Source organism: Mugil cephalus, chromosome 19 (assembly GCF_022458985.1).
Source record: "Mugil cephalus isolate CIBA_MC_2020 chromosome 19, CIBA_Mcephalus_1.1, whole genome shotgun sequence".
Classification (NCBI taxonomy): Eukaryota; Metazoa; Chordata; class Actinopteri; order Mugiliformes; family Mugilidae; genus Mugil; species Mugil cephalus.
The window spans coordinates 13,604,127-13,618,239 of record NC_061788.1 but is presented as its reverse complement, the minus strand read 5'-3'; the positions used below and the strand labels follow the sequence as shown (position 1 = coordinate 13,618,239).

The 14,113-nt window shown below is 39.7% G+C and overlaps 1 protein-coding gene across 2 annotated transcripts in view; it reads left to right on the top strand.

The window, feature by feature from the left end:
- Nucleotides 1-9,702, top strand: part of bcr (BCR activator of RhoGEF and GTPase) — a 79,853-nt gene extending 70,151 nt beyond the window's left edge. For both annotated transcript variants that reach the window (XM_047569189.1, XM_047569190.1), the window contains 7 exons: nucleotides 2,473-2,532; nucleotides 2,880-2,989; nucleotides 4,244-4,383; nucleotides 4,625-4,759; nucleotides 4,954-5,059; nucleotides 5,738-5,900; nucleotides 5,992-9,702. In XM_047569189.1, coding sequence (XP_047425145.1) covers nucleotides 2,473-2,532; nucleotides 2,880-2,989; nucleotides 4,244-4,383; nucleotides 4,625-4,759; nucleotides 4,954-5,059; nucleotides 5,738-5,900; nucleotides 5,992-6,081 — 804 coding nt within the window. In that variant the 3' untranslated portion in view covers nucleotides 6,082-9,702. The remainder of the gene's footprint in view (nucleotides 1-2,472; nucleotides 2,533-2,879; nucleotides 2,990-4,243; nucleotides 4,384-4,624; nucleotides 4,760-4,953; nucleotides 5,060-5,737; nucleotides 5,901-5,991) is intronic.
- Nucleotides 9,703-14,113: the final 4,411 nt, after the last annotated feature.

The window sequence follows — 14,113 nt, the reverse complement described above, 5'->3', positions numbered from 1 at the left end:
CGGAAACACTCAAACCGATCTTGGCGTCTTAGTACCTGAACGATGAGTAACGGCTTCATTTCTCAGCTGAAAAATGGAAATTGCGTATTTGCTGTTTACACCGGAGCAGGTCTCTGTTGTCTGCCAAGCGGTAACGTCACACAGTCACACGCTCCACCTAGTGGCTCCTCTGGTAATCCTCACACATGAAGCCCTGTAGACAGATGATGTCATTGAAAACCACCGGAGTGGCGAGAAAGTTGCCTGGCAGCATTTTCACAAATCCGACTCAAGAAACGTCCGCTTCTCTCTTCAGATGAAGTCACAGCCGCCGATTAATTCCACCACTTACCCTGTAAAATATGGAGTTTGGCGGTTTTCTCTGTCAGCTGTGAGTTTGCGACAGAAATAGTCGTCTGTGCACTGGCCAGAGTTAATTTAAAGTGAGCTCTTTTATTTTATTGTCTGCTTTGTTTGCCTCATATGGAACAGTCATACTGGGAGTGTTGCACCTAAATGTGAAGTGCATTTGAGTTCAGGTGCTGGTTCAGTTCCAGCCTGGAGCCTTCGCTGCTCGTCGTTCCCTCCAACTGACCCCTTCACTTCCCATCATTCCTCACTACCACGTATTGTGAAAGGCCAAAAAACAGAAATAGATTTCAGTCCATAAATGCACTAGTCTCAGTAAAGCAGTATTTTATTGTATACACCAGCTAAACACAAAACCACTGGCCAATTATACAGTCAAACATCAGTGTAAACTAAAGTTGAACCATTTCCTGAACACATAAAATGTGCTGCATATTTTCATTTTTAGTTTTTTTCTTTAACACACACATACTCCTCTTACATTTATCCTCGTGCTTTCAGTTTGAATCCACAATTAGAATTAACAGTACAGTAAGTTGGCCCCTCTCCAACAGGAACACATGTTGTACTACGCTGGGCTAACTGTTGTCTTGTCTTTATTTTGTAAACTGTGGAGTTTATTTCAACATGTAGTGTCATGTAGTTGTTGAAATTTAGTTTATTAGAACATTGCGTCATTAACACAGGCCGTGCTAAACCCTCAGGCATTCAGTCAGAACCCGGGATGAAAAGCTTGAACTGTCAAAACATCTTCAAGAGATGGGAAGAAAAGCAGTTTTTCAGTGGAATGCATTCCTTTATAGATAAGAGCCTTAAACCAAAGAGAAGCAGAGACTGATTCAGTTATGAGAAACACGATCTAGCCTTTTTTTTTTGTAAGCAACCAGATGGGACTTAGACTAGATAAACATACAACATATAGTATACTGGGAGTGTTTGATTCATTGTGTCACTTGCCCCAGATGGCATGGCTCTTCAGATCTGGGTGTATTTGAGTTTGGATTAACTCACTAAATTAGCCATATTTGCTCGCCATGATGCAGATTGCGTCTGAAAACGTTCTGCAACAGCAGAGAGAGGACTTGTGTAGTTGATGCAGCTATAACTTCATCGTCCCTCATAGCTGAGCAGTACATAAATATGTAACGATAACTTCATCCTCAAGTTAATAAGCACTGAACATTCATAAGTAAACACTGTGTTCCTTCAGTTGTTTCACATATAATTTTTTGCTGAACCAGTACGACGTTGTGCCAGATTGTTCCCATCAAGTTCTCTAAGCAGAAGTTTCATCGTCGTTTAAATATTATAGATCTGTTGTTTATATAGTATTATATGTAAAAGTCCTATTATTAGCTCTGTGTGCAACGTACCGATGTCCTTGTAACAGACATATTATTAGAAATAGGACTATTAATGCATAAGAATTAAATTCACTGATGTGCCGTTTAACTTTTATTTTTTTAAATATAGTAAGTTGTTAAATGCATCTAAACCTATGGCTGGCATCCCCCAAAGGATAATCAATGAAAGAAGGAAGAAGAAAATACAAAGTTACACAACACATCTCTGCTTATGGATTTTCCACTTTTTTAATTAATGGATAAATGTAAGAAGCTGTACGGAAATGTCAGACTGGTGGAACTCCTAACAAACTAAGAGACCCAGCTATGCGCTTGTTTATTGAAAGGTCACAAGCCGAAAAGGTGGAAAACGACACATTTGAATCTGTAACACTGTGTTTTGTTTTATAAGATAAGAAACATTGTTATAGCTCTCAAATAAATGTGGTAGGCTAAAGAAATAAGGTTTGTCTCTGAAATGTGGTGCAAGGAAAGTGGAAACCAGCAGGAAATGAAATACTGAAGTACAGCATAAGTTACTATATACAGTAGGTTTAGTGCTTGAGTAAAGGTACTTGGTGGCTATTTACCACTTCAAATGGGAGACAGTTTGACTGGTCAAAAACGGCTGCTCACTATTTAAAGATCCCGTTCCATTTGAATCTAATCCTTTTCCTCACTAGATAATCCTTTAATTTGTCCCATCGCGGTTAAACCTTTTTGTAACATTGTAATTTGTAACATTGTTAATATGTATTCTCTGTTTGTTTCCTCCACTCAGCTTGACCCTCAGACTCTCCAGGGCAAAGACTGGCAGAGAACAGTTATTCCCATGAACGGGGTAAGTGCATCACATTAATGATGTTTCACTTACCTGTACTTCCTAACTTCACTCTTATCAGATCTGATAATTGTGTAAAATGTCCAACTATTCATGTTAAATGTCACTTTTCACTTCGGTTCAGCCGTACATTTAAATTATAGTGGCACACAGCGCTGAATGGTAGTCTAAACAATCTCTCCAGGATGTGGTTCAGCACTTCAATTTCTCTGTGAAGTCTACATCTGGTTTAAACATGGCAGGATTTCCTCCAATCAGGAAAGCTATCGCAGATGGATTTCAGGCTTGTTTATTGGCTTGTCGCTCTGTAAACCTGTTTTAACGTTAAGTCCTTTTTCCTGTGTCAGATCGAGGTTAAACTGTCCATGAAGTTTACCAGCAGAGAGTTCAGTCTAAAGAGGATGCCTTCACGGAAACCCATGGGTGTGTTTGGGGTCAAGATTTCCACAGTGACCAAGTGAGTTGTATTAAAATTGAGAAACTAACGAGTTAATAAATAATGATACTGTAAATAATATGTAATCACCTGGCCACCTGTAATGTGAAACCCAGAGCAGATCTTCTTGTTTTTGTTTGTATTCTCTAATCCTCTGGCATTCCTCAGGGCTTGATTTTGGGGCCTCCTCTTCTTTTGTCCATGAATTTATTTTTATTTTGTTTGCTACAAACTCCAGTTGTAATTTAATTGCCACAAGCGTTGAAACACTCTTTATCTAGCCTAGCATCTCTTACACTAAAGTTACACTTACACTAAACTTGTAGCAGGCTCTTATTAGCATTAGTAACATAATTATAATTCCACGAAAACCATATTAGTGGATGTATAGGAAGTTGAGATTCATTACTATGTTAGCATGGCACCGTTTCCTCATTAGCGCTAAACACAAACCACAGCCGAGGCTGGTGAGAATACCATCAGTGTGTGTAGCAAATTACATTGGAATGCAGTCATCACTTGCCAACATATTTAACAATAAAACAGATATGGTTTCATTGAAGTAAAGAAATAAACATAATCTGAGAACCATGGATGTCTGTAAAGAATTTGTAAGTGGTCCTAGGATACGTGATATGTGAACTTTGACCTGCCAGTGGCGGATGAATCATAGCCTGGACACCATGTACATTTTAAGTAAATGTACCAGTAAGACTTTAATCCAGACATTTCAGTCTGGATTAAAGTAGTGTGCCAAATAATAAATTACCATGGTCATTCCTAGAATGATGTCATTAGCATGGTTAACATAATCTTTTACTCTTACACTGTCCACAACATATTAGATTTCCATTTATTCCCCTTGCTGTGATTATTACTCTTAGACATTAGTCCTTTTAATTTCTTTGCTCAACATAAGTGAAACAAATAGAGGGACCTGGTTGGGACGGAAAAGAGCTTGCATATGCATCAATGTTGTGCCTGTTTGCGGCTGTTGTTGGCGACGAGTGACGTTAATGAGGAGCAAAGATAACATGTGGCTTTAACTACATTTGCCGGCAAAAATCAATTGGCCTTGCAGATAAAACACAAAGAAACACAAAGGCCCAGAGGCTTTAGTAGTGCTTGCTGTAATCAAAACAGTGCAAAACAGAGCAATTATGCCTTTTCCTTTTCTCATTTTGTCACATTCATTACCTATTTTAATTAACATTTCTTCTTCTACGTACATTTGTGGTCATAAATGTGTTGTTTTGTTGTTTTTCCTCCAACCAGGCGAGAGCGCTCCAAGGTGCCCTACATTGTTCGGCAGTGCCTGGAGGAGATTGAAAGGAGAGGCATGGAGGAGGTGGGCATCTACCGTGTATCGGGAGTTGCCACCGACATACAGGCCCTGAAGACCGCCTTTGACACCAGTGAGTGCAACCTCCTTACATATGCAGTAAATACTTTGAACGCGTTATATAAGATCAAGCTTTTAAATTGTAGTGACGTCTGTAATACAGCCTTTCATTATATTCTTTCGTTTATTCTAGTTTTTATAATGCTTGCATTTCTGGGAATGAGGCCCGAGACACTTTATTGACCACAAGGTGTTTTCCTGTCTCTGTTTTCTCATCGCAAACATCGCGTTGCCCTTGCCTCTGTGTCCCGCAGATAACAGAGATGTGTCGGTGATGATGAGTGAGATGGACGTCAATGCCATTGCCGGGACCTTGAAGCTATACTTCAGAGAACTGCCAGAGCCACTCTTCACTGACGAACTCTATCCTAATTTTGCAGGCGGCATCAGTAAGACACTAGAGTTTTGATGTTACACTCGCATGACGTCGCTTATAAATGATTGACATGTCGATTGAGCATGCTGTTAGAGCTGAGGTTGATCATAGCAGATGTAGCTTCTACACGTCTTCTAAAAGTCAAAAATATATAGGGGTCGTTTTTTCTTTATAAGCAGCTGTATCTTTTCCTTTGCTCCTGTGCAGCCCTGTCTGATAGTGTTGCCAAAGAGAGCTGTATGTTGAACTTGCTGCTGTCGCTGCCAGAACCCAACCTGGTCACATTCCTTTTCCTTTTGGATCACTTAAAGAGGTATGGATGACAACATTACACACACATATTTGCATTATGTCCAGGCATCAATGTGCACACGCGCAAATTCAAATGTGTTTCGTGCACTCAACCACAGACACATATACATTAAGACTCCAGAGAGATTCTAATTTAATTTAATTTCCTTTCAAATTCTCCTCAAAGCGCTGTAATGGAGTGCGCAGCGTTCAGCCTTGACAACAATTAGATTTGCCAGTCCTGTTTTTATCACGGCTGCGAGGTGTCGTTCAGCTGCAACGGCTAAATATCTCCTGGTTACCATGGTGACGCTGAGGGGGGGGTCAAATATTATATGAGCTCTAACAATACAGAGGTTTCCATTTAAAAGCAAAGCATGAGTGTGTCATGAATAGGGCTGGAGATGTGCTTTTTACGTTGAATTCATTTGTAGACACAAATCTTTGGGCTGTTTGGGATTTATTCCATATCCGCTCCAAATCCAATATTCCCAAAATAGTAAAGATTACCATCACAGTTTGCAAGGACACACAATTACCCTTTTCAGTATTAAAATAGATTGAATGAGTGTGACCGAATCTGTCCTAAAGTAGACAAAACCATCCCTTTCTATCCCAGAAATCATTTGCTCTTATATTAAGATTATCACTTGTCACTTGTCTATGCCACTAATAGACTTCTCTGTCTTCTTATCCCAAGGGTGGCAGAGAAGGAGTGTGTCAACAAGATGTCTCTCCACAACCTGGCAACAGTGTTCGGGCCAACTCTGCTCAGGCCCGCCGAGAAGGACAGCAAGATCCCTTCTAACCCCACACAGCCCATCAGCATGGGGGACAGCTGGTCCCTGGAAGTCATGGCACAAGTGAGTCGCACATGTCCCCCTCTGTTTCTTCCTCTGATTTTGTCCAGCTTTTTCACTAATCTCTCTTTGTCCCCCTTTTTTTTCCATGCAGGTCCAGGTGTTGTTGTATTTCCTTCAGCTGGAGACGATTCCTACCCCGGACAGTAAACGACAGAGCATCCTCTTCTCCACTGAAGTATAGAGCTGACTCTGTCTGCCTGAGACCCGGAAGGTTTGACAAAGGGACAGACGTTGGCTCAAAGTGAGCCTTTTTCTAGTATGTTTCTGAGCTGAGTGACTTCATTCGCTTTAGCTCTTGCTGCCGGGGAGGGTTGTCTCTGGCGTTGCCTGCCGTGCTTGAACACAAGAGGGTGCCACCGGGCTTCCGAAGCAAAGAGGAAGCGAGGTCCTTGCCATCTGTATCTCATCACCACGTAATTAGTGGGGATTCCTTGTACCTCCAGTTCTTCTGTGGGATCACCTGCCATCTTAATCTCTGGCTTTTTGTTGGTGTCAGTCCTGAACCTTCACAGCAGTGGTTCATGAATCGAGAAGTGCGAATGATCCGAATCAGACCATCTTGGTTTACAGAGCTGGTTTGCCAACGAACCAAAATCTCCATGTACCTTTTCCGTTTGGGCATTGTTCTTTATTCGTGTTTCAGTTTGGACAATCATTCGAGTCTTGCGAAATGTGTTTCTCCATCTCAATCGTTGCTTACGTCCTGGTCAGGTGTCTTACATAATCTCAGTGCATTCTTTCAGACCAGAGGAGACATGTCTTTGTTGGGGTTGAAAGTCTGGAGCTGCCACGGTCCCGGCTTTCTTTTTATTCCTGTGTCACATGCGGCACAGGAGTCCAGCACCTGTATGTTAAAGTGTTTACAGCGTAAACAGAAACTGGTTGGAGTCAAACGCTACGGCTTGAAGAAGTGAAAATGAAATAACCCGAATGATTAGTTATAATCATTTTTCTGAATTTAAAAGCAAATTTCCTCTGTTCGTGTTTGTGTCTCAAGGTAGGAAGCAATATATTTTCTAACATAGGAATTGTCTTTGTTCATATCTTTGCTGACGACATATCCTTCTTACTGTAACATAGGACGTCTTGCCAAATTAATATGTTTTTTTGTTTGTAGGAAAAAGGAAACTGTTGTATTTACGGATACAACACCTGTACATAATCTTAAAAGTTGTATTTTTCTTCTTTGGTTAACAGTATAATCATTGTTGCTGTTATTTATTTCGGGGCCCGGTGGAGAAATCGTTTTGTTTTTTTCTATGTGAACTTATTTTCTGTTTATAAGGAAGTGGTAGGTCTTAGCCTTGACTCCAAGTCTTGCATTTAAATAAGCAAGATTTAGCCTTGTTCTAATAGAAACTACTCAGCTGTTCTGTCCGGCCTATCAGTTATTCATTTAGATATTATTATGAAGGTAACACACACATTGTAGTTACATACTGTATGCTGCTGTGGAAAAGGCACAAGCTCTTTAACTGCTGCTCAGCAGAGCGTCTCACATCCAGGAGACCGTCGCCTGTCTAGTGTAGACATTATGCAATGTCATGATACGGCACACATGCACATATGACATCGTCTCTTTTTGTTACCTGCGGGTGCAGAAGTGCACTCATGCCATGGTAGAACTACTGTATTATCAAGTGACCTGACTCCGCATTTATTTCCATTGAAGAGCATATCCGTTCGATGAAGGAATATTACTTTGTTTCGTTTCTGTTTTTCCTACTAATTCACTGTCCGCAACTCATAGGCCAACTTAGAGAAGAACTTGTAAGATGTCTAGTTGATTCTGATTTCTGTCATTGATTTAACATGCAGGCATGTTTTATTGATTCGTGTTATGTTTTGTTTTTTTTTCCCCACCCTATTACTGCTGTCTTCTTCACAAATGTGTCATCAGAAAGTTGAGATGTTGGAGGATCCTGTTTACATTACTACAGCAAGCCAGTTTAAGGGTAAATATCACTGGTTCCCTCTTTATTTTACAGGCATGAAACTGAAACCGATGGATCTGTTCAACTGATCCAATAAGGCTGACGTGCGTAGACGTGGTAGTTTAAGTATGCATACGCAAGTAATTGACATCGATAATTAAAGTTGTTTTTTCCCTTTCAAATCGTGGATGATAAGGTTGATATCAACGCTTAAATTCCCCCCCATTTTTAACCTTTAAAAGCAGTTTTGTGGCCTGTAGTCAACTTAGATGCAGATAAGAGATAAAAAAAAAAAATCCTTACTACTGTCAATATTCTTTTACTTTACTGCCACTGTGTCCTTCCGCTAATCTTTACCCACTGTAGCATTCTCTCATCGTCGCTATTTTTATGATGTGAATGAGAGAATATATGAATCCGCCGCTCATTCGTTCATCCCTCAAGTCACGTGTCACCTTCGCAACAAGTCCCGATTGCCTGCACTACTCAGCCCTATCGTGCCTCGACACCTACGCTTTCGTTCGCCGCCTGCGGTAGTACTCTTAGATGTCAGCCAAAACGCTGACGAGAGGAGGAAACGTTCATTCTCCCGTTGCCTTTGCTGAGGTCAGCCACTCATCTTTCATCTCTTACAGACTAAGACAGGACCTTAACCTTAAGCATGGTCTTAGCCCATACTGTACATGTTTGTTCTACTTGCCACCTTCACGTGTGCTGTGAATGAAGCTGTTGTTGAAGTCTTATTTCGGGCTGTGGAGTTTCCCGCCCATGTCCTTGTTTAGCTCTTGAAATTCCATCTCCTATAATGCCTTCTTCTTTTATTTATTTATTCTTTTTCCCCCCAGTTTGGTATAAGACGGTCTGCTGGATCTATTTATTTATGTTAAAATGCCACTTAAAGCTAAATTCAGCTTAGAAATGGGGAAACTCTTTCTATTAGCTTTTGTATATCGTACACCGTGTTGAAGTTCCGACTGTTTGTCCCTGTTCCTGTCCCAGAATGAAAACCACTGTGTAGGACTGCTTCTAACCCCTGCGTCGTCAGCTGAGTCATCCTGAGTTATTTGTGTTGTACAACAGACTGGCCACTGTGATTGTTTAGCTATATGATTTAGATAAACGAATAGCGGGTGCGGGATCTGGTCGATTTGAATGGTGGATTCCGCGACTTTACCTGACTCAAACTTCTACTTTTCTGTAGAGTTGTATGATATGTATTATACTAAAGAATACATGATTTGGCTCCCCTATTATTTATTGTGGCGTCCACTGTATCACTGAAGATTGAGCTGGCACACCACCTCTCGTCTCTTCTGAGCTGTCACTGTGTGGTAGAAGAGAAAAAGAGTCTTATATTACTCTAAATCTGCATTGTTTTGGTCTGTTGATTGTCACTGTAAATGCATGTATCGTCCATAATACAGTACCCTCCATAACCTCCCAGCCAAAGAGGGTTTCATTTCTTTGTGGAGTAGCCTGAAGATATGGTACATATTGTTCTATATGAAAGTAACAGATCTCTTGCATTTATTATACATGACCCTGGTATTTATCTGCGTTCCCATACTATACTTAACACTCTCAAATGACCCTCTGATATCACGCTACCATTAAATTAGGCTACTTTCACCTTAATTTAGCATATAACAATGTACAGCTGAGGGTGAGACTTCCTGAACCAACCACAAACACCTTCTCTTTTTAGTCCTGAAAATTTTGGACTCTTGTTCCCGTTAAATATTCAGTGCTCTGCCTGTAGAACTGTAAAAAGGAATACTGTACTTCTGAGGGCAAACATGTTTGGAAGGCATTTGCAGCCTATGTTTGTACAAAAAAAAAAATGTTAAATAAAATCTCCTGTATCTACATGGAATGATTATTTCTTTTTGTCGCCTTCACATTCACAAGTGCTTCTGACTGCTCGCGTCGACAACGTCATCATTAGAATAACAATTCACTTATTCACTTTAGTTACACGCTTTAGATACACTGAGAAGGAGGCCTTACTGTCTGGAAGAAAAAACTTAAGAGAAAAATTCTGATCAAATGACTCAAGTAAAATGAGAATATTGAGAAACAAGATATGATATGATATGATATGATATGATATGATATGATATGATATGATATGATATGATATAAACGAGGCAGATCTTAGATTTTGCTATGGGCCTTATAAATAAATGAAGCTCATTGTCTACAAAGAGGACCGGTGCAGCCTTGGTATACAGCACACACTGTTGAGAGCTATATTTAGGACCAATAAGATATCTTCAGGACTCGACATTTAAGGATTATCATATGGTATAATTTCTGGATTCCCATTTTTGGACGTGGCAATGATTCAAATGATAATAATTAGTGATGCTTTGATAATATACATGATCAACTTTTTTTTTTAAAAGGTTTGACTGTCCTGTCCCCTCTACTGCTCTGTCTGCTTCGGCTCAGATAGCTGCACGCCCCATGCCTCCCCTAAGTAACACCAGGCTTAATAGCGCCTCCCCATCACTTTCCACAGTCACTGCTGCAGACAAGTGCTAAGGAGACGCCGTCCCAGCAGAGGAGCTGGACCAGACAGTGTCCCCAAGATTACTCGGGGCCTGTGCTTCAGAGCTGGGGGAGCCCCTTCAGCATGTGTTTAACCAGAGCCTACACCTTAGGAGGGCCTCCCCTGCAGTAGATGACGTCATGCATCATCCCTGTCTAATCAGTTGGAAGGACAGGTCAGCAAAGATCACCTGAACACATCATTACCTCTGTGTAGTAGCTACTTTTCTAGCTGTAACAAGTTAGCAAGCATGAATTAACACAATACCAACCAGTCAGGAGCTAACATGTCTGTCCTGCAAACAGCATTTGCCCAGACAAGTTCACGGCTAACTAGCTGCTAGCTTTTGCTAGTGACTGAAAAGCTCTTTGCGTTTAAATGTCGAAAATGTGTAGGTGGCCTTTTCCATTAATCTACAATATACTGCACAACACTCAGCATAAAATGCACGTATCGTTTTAACTTTATTTATTTAGATTAGAAAACTTACCTGTGAAAAAAAATGAAATGACTAACGTTAGCATTCAAAGCTAGTGTTAGCATAAAACTACCTTTGACACTAAAAGTCACTTAAGCATCAAATAAACTAAATATACAATAATAAGCACAAGAAGCTAAAGTGAGCATGGAAATAAAAAGCTAAAGAGAGTTTTGACAGCAGACGTTCATTTAATGAGGCCTCCACTTCAACATGAAAATGTTTGCAATCCTTTATCAATGTTTGGTGACGAAGCGTGGAGGTCAACACCTTTCTGACCATGCCAGTGATTCTTTCCCATGCTCTGCCATGATGTGAGACATTGGAAGTATAGAGATCCTGGCGTCACGTGACATATTTACAGGAAAAGTGAGGGGAAATGACCGCTGCCAGTGCTGATTTTTAAGCCATCAGAGTTTACTGCACTTTAAACAGATACCAAATGTCCAGTAAATAGTCTCTGCCAATCGTTTATGACTTTAACACAGTTTAAATGAATGTCTGCACCATGCACAAACTTATTCTTTTATCTTTATTATCCGAGTTCAAGTTTTCTGAGAATAATCTCTGTTTCTTGAGGGATCTCACTGCTCCATTTTCTCATTCCTGTCTCTTGCACGTTTTATTGCATTAATCCACATCTGCCATCTTGCGGGATCTTTGGGAATCCTATAAAACGATTTTCGCTTTGCTTGTCCCCGAATGTTCTGGCATCCTGGGCCACAACAGCCCCAGGTTAATTAGTTAGTTGCTCACAGTTGTCACCCAATAGTCATTAGGAAAGCGCACTTTCCTGCCAATATGCTGGTGTTGTGATTAACGGCACAGGGTGACGTCAACTCCCAGAGCTCTACTGAAGCTCCGTTTCACTCCAGACTAAAGTAATGTGTCTTGAAATTTACTTGTGATTAAGAGCAGATAGCGCCTCTCTCATTTCGTGTTCTGCTCCCACAAAGTTTGTTCCATTGTCCCACCTAACGTGTGACACCTGGCCTCTTCTTGAGATGAACCGGTGCAGTGCTTGAATGCAAGACCTGGTGTCTAGTGAGTATGCCATTTCTAAATGCACAGCACTGGTGGACATGCATAGTTTTACTATTTATTCTAATGATATGTGTACTTATGGGTGGGTAGCATCAACACAGAATGATCTGTACATCTTAATTAGATGAAATTAGCTTTATAAGTGAGATTATTATTCCTGTTATAAATTCATAAGTTCTGCTTCTATTTAAGGCCAAACATGATGTAATTTAAATCTCCATGTCATTAATTAAACATACAAAGAAGGACCGTTGTTCTTGAACTCACAAACTCGCTATGAATCAGTTGCTACTGTAGAAATATAATAGACATGTGACACAAAGATTTGTGTCATGTGTCTTTATTATTTTAATTTATTTAAATTGAATTGGAATTATTTTTAATTGTAAAATGTATTTAATTTGACTATATTTTAGTTTTATTAATTTAATTTACAGTGGTGTGAAGAAGTGTTTGCCTCCTTCCTGATTTCTTATTTTTTTGCATGTTTGTCAGACCTAAATGTTTCAGATCATCAAACTAATTTAAATATGAGACAACGATAGCAAAAGTAAACACAAAATGCAGTTTTTAAATGAATGTTATTTTAATACCCTTAGGAGCAACAACTGCAATCAAGTCTTAAGTGCAATAACTTGCAATGAGTCTTTTACAGTGTTGTGGAGAAATTCTGGTCCACTCCTCTTTGTAGAAGTGTTGTAATTCAGCCACATTTGAGGGTTTCCCAGCATGAACTTCCTTTCTGAGGTCATGCTGCAGCATCTCAGTAGTAGTCAAGTCACAGTGGTAAAACTTCCCAGGAGTGGCCAGCCAACCAAAATTACCCCAAGAGCACAGCAACGCATCATCCAAGAGGTCACAAAAGACCCAACAACAACAACAACAACAACTTGGGTTCTGCAGTAGCAGCACAATGATCCAAAACACATCAGCAAGTCCACCTCTGAATGGCTGAAGAAAACCAAAATTTTTAAAATAGATTTTTTTTTAGGTGCCTGGTGATGTGGACAAATGTTGTACAGTTTCATTCCCTAGAGAGGCCCTGTGTCAGAATATACTTGTAACCTCATTCAAATAATCAATCAATCACTCACTCAAAGCTTTATGCTTTATGCAAGCTTATGGTCAGATGGTTAAAAGTTGAACAGTATTAAATCCAGATAAAGTAGATAAAGTAGATAACGTACAATGTTGAGTGAAATCAATGAAACGTAACAACCCAGATCCTCTGTCAGTGTTCCTACAGCTTAGAGCATGAAGTGTTGGTTTCTTCACTTTCAAACACCAACAGTCACTGTGTTTCCTCACATGGTTCATATCCCTACACTAAACAGCTCTGTGTTACAGGAGTACTGGTAGGTTTTGGTTATCCAGCCAGGATCAAACCTGAGCACAACATCAAACTACCCCACATGGTTGCCAGTTTTCAATAAGAAAAATGGACAGTACGTAACCTACACTTTAATAAATTAAACTATTAAACTATTACAATCAAATCTTCTTATGTGTTTTCTGTATTTTGAGCTTTTCTGCTGAGATCTTTTTACGCTTGTGGAATTTATAGGGCACTTATAAAGTTACTAAATATGGTTCTTTGCCCCATAAAGGGTTAAAGTGGAACTTAATATTCTACCACTGATTATAACCTCACCAGTTCCTGAGTTCCTCATGTCACTGAACTCTGCTATGTAATAAGGTGCACGATATTCTATGGATAAAATAAAGCATCAAAACAACAGAAAATAAATCCTATATATTAATATCATTCCACTTGTGAAGTCTTATCACCGCATGCCTATATTGTCTACTGTCTGAAACCTGTCTGAAATAAATATGAATGAATATAAAATGTAACACGTGCAGTCTATTAGTTTGAAAGCCTACTTTCACTTCCATTTTGGCATGTATTTGCCATATGGCAACAATTTAATATTAGTTAACTGTTAACTAACCCCTGGATTTGATATTAGATTTGATTACCTCCTTTTAGCAGAACTGAGATAAAGAAATTATTGCCATATGGTAACACCACACATTAGAGGGTTGTAGAGTACTGTGCAGAGGTTTTAGACAGGTGTGGGAAAACATGCCGTAAACTAAGAATGCTTTTGAAAATATAAAGGAAGATTGTCATTATCATTTTTTAACAATTTACAAAATGCAAAGTGAGCAAATAAATAAAACAGTGTCATGGATTATGTAGGAT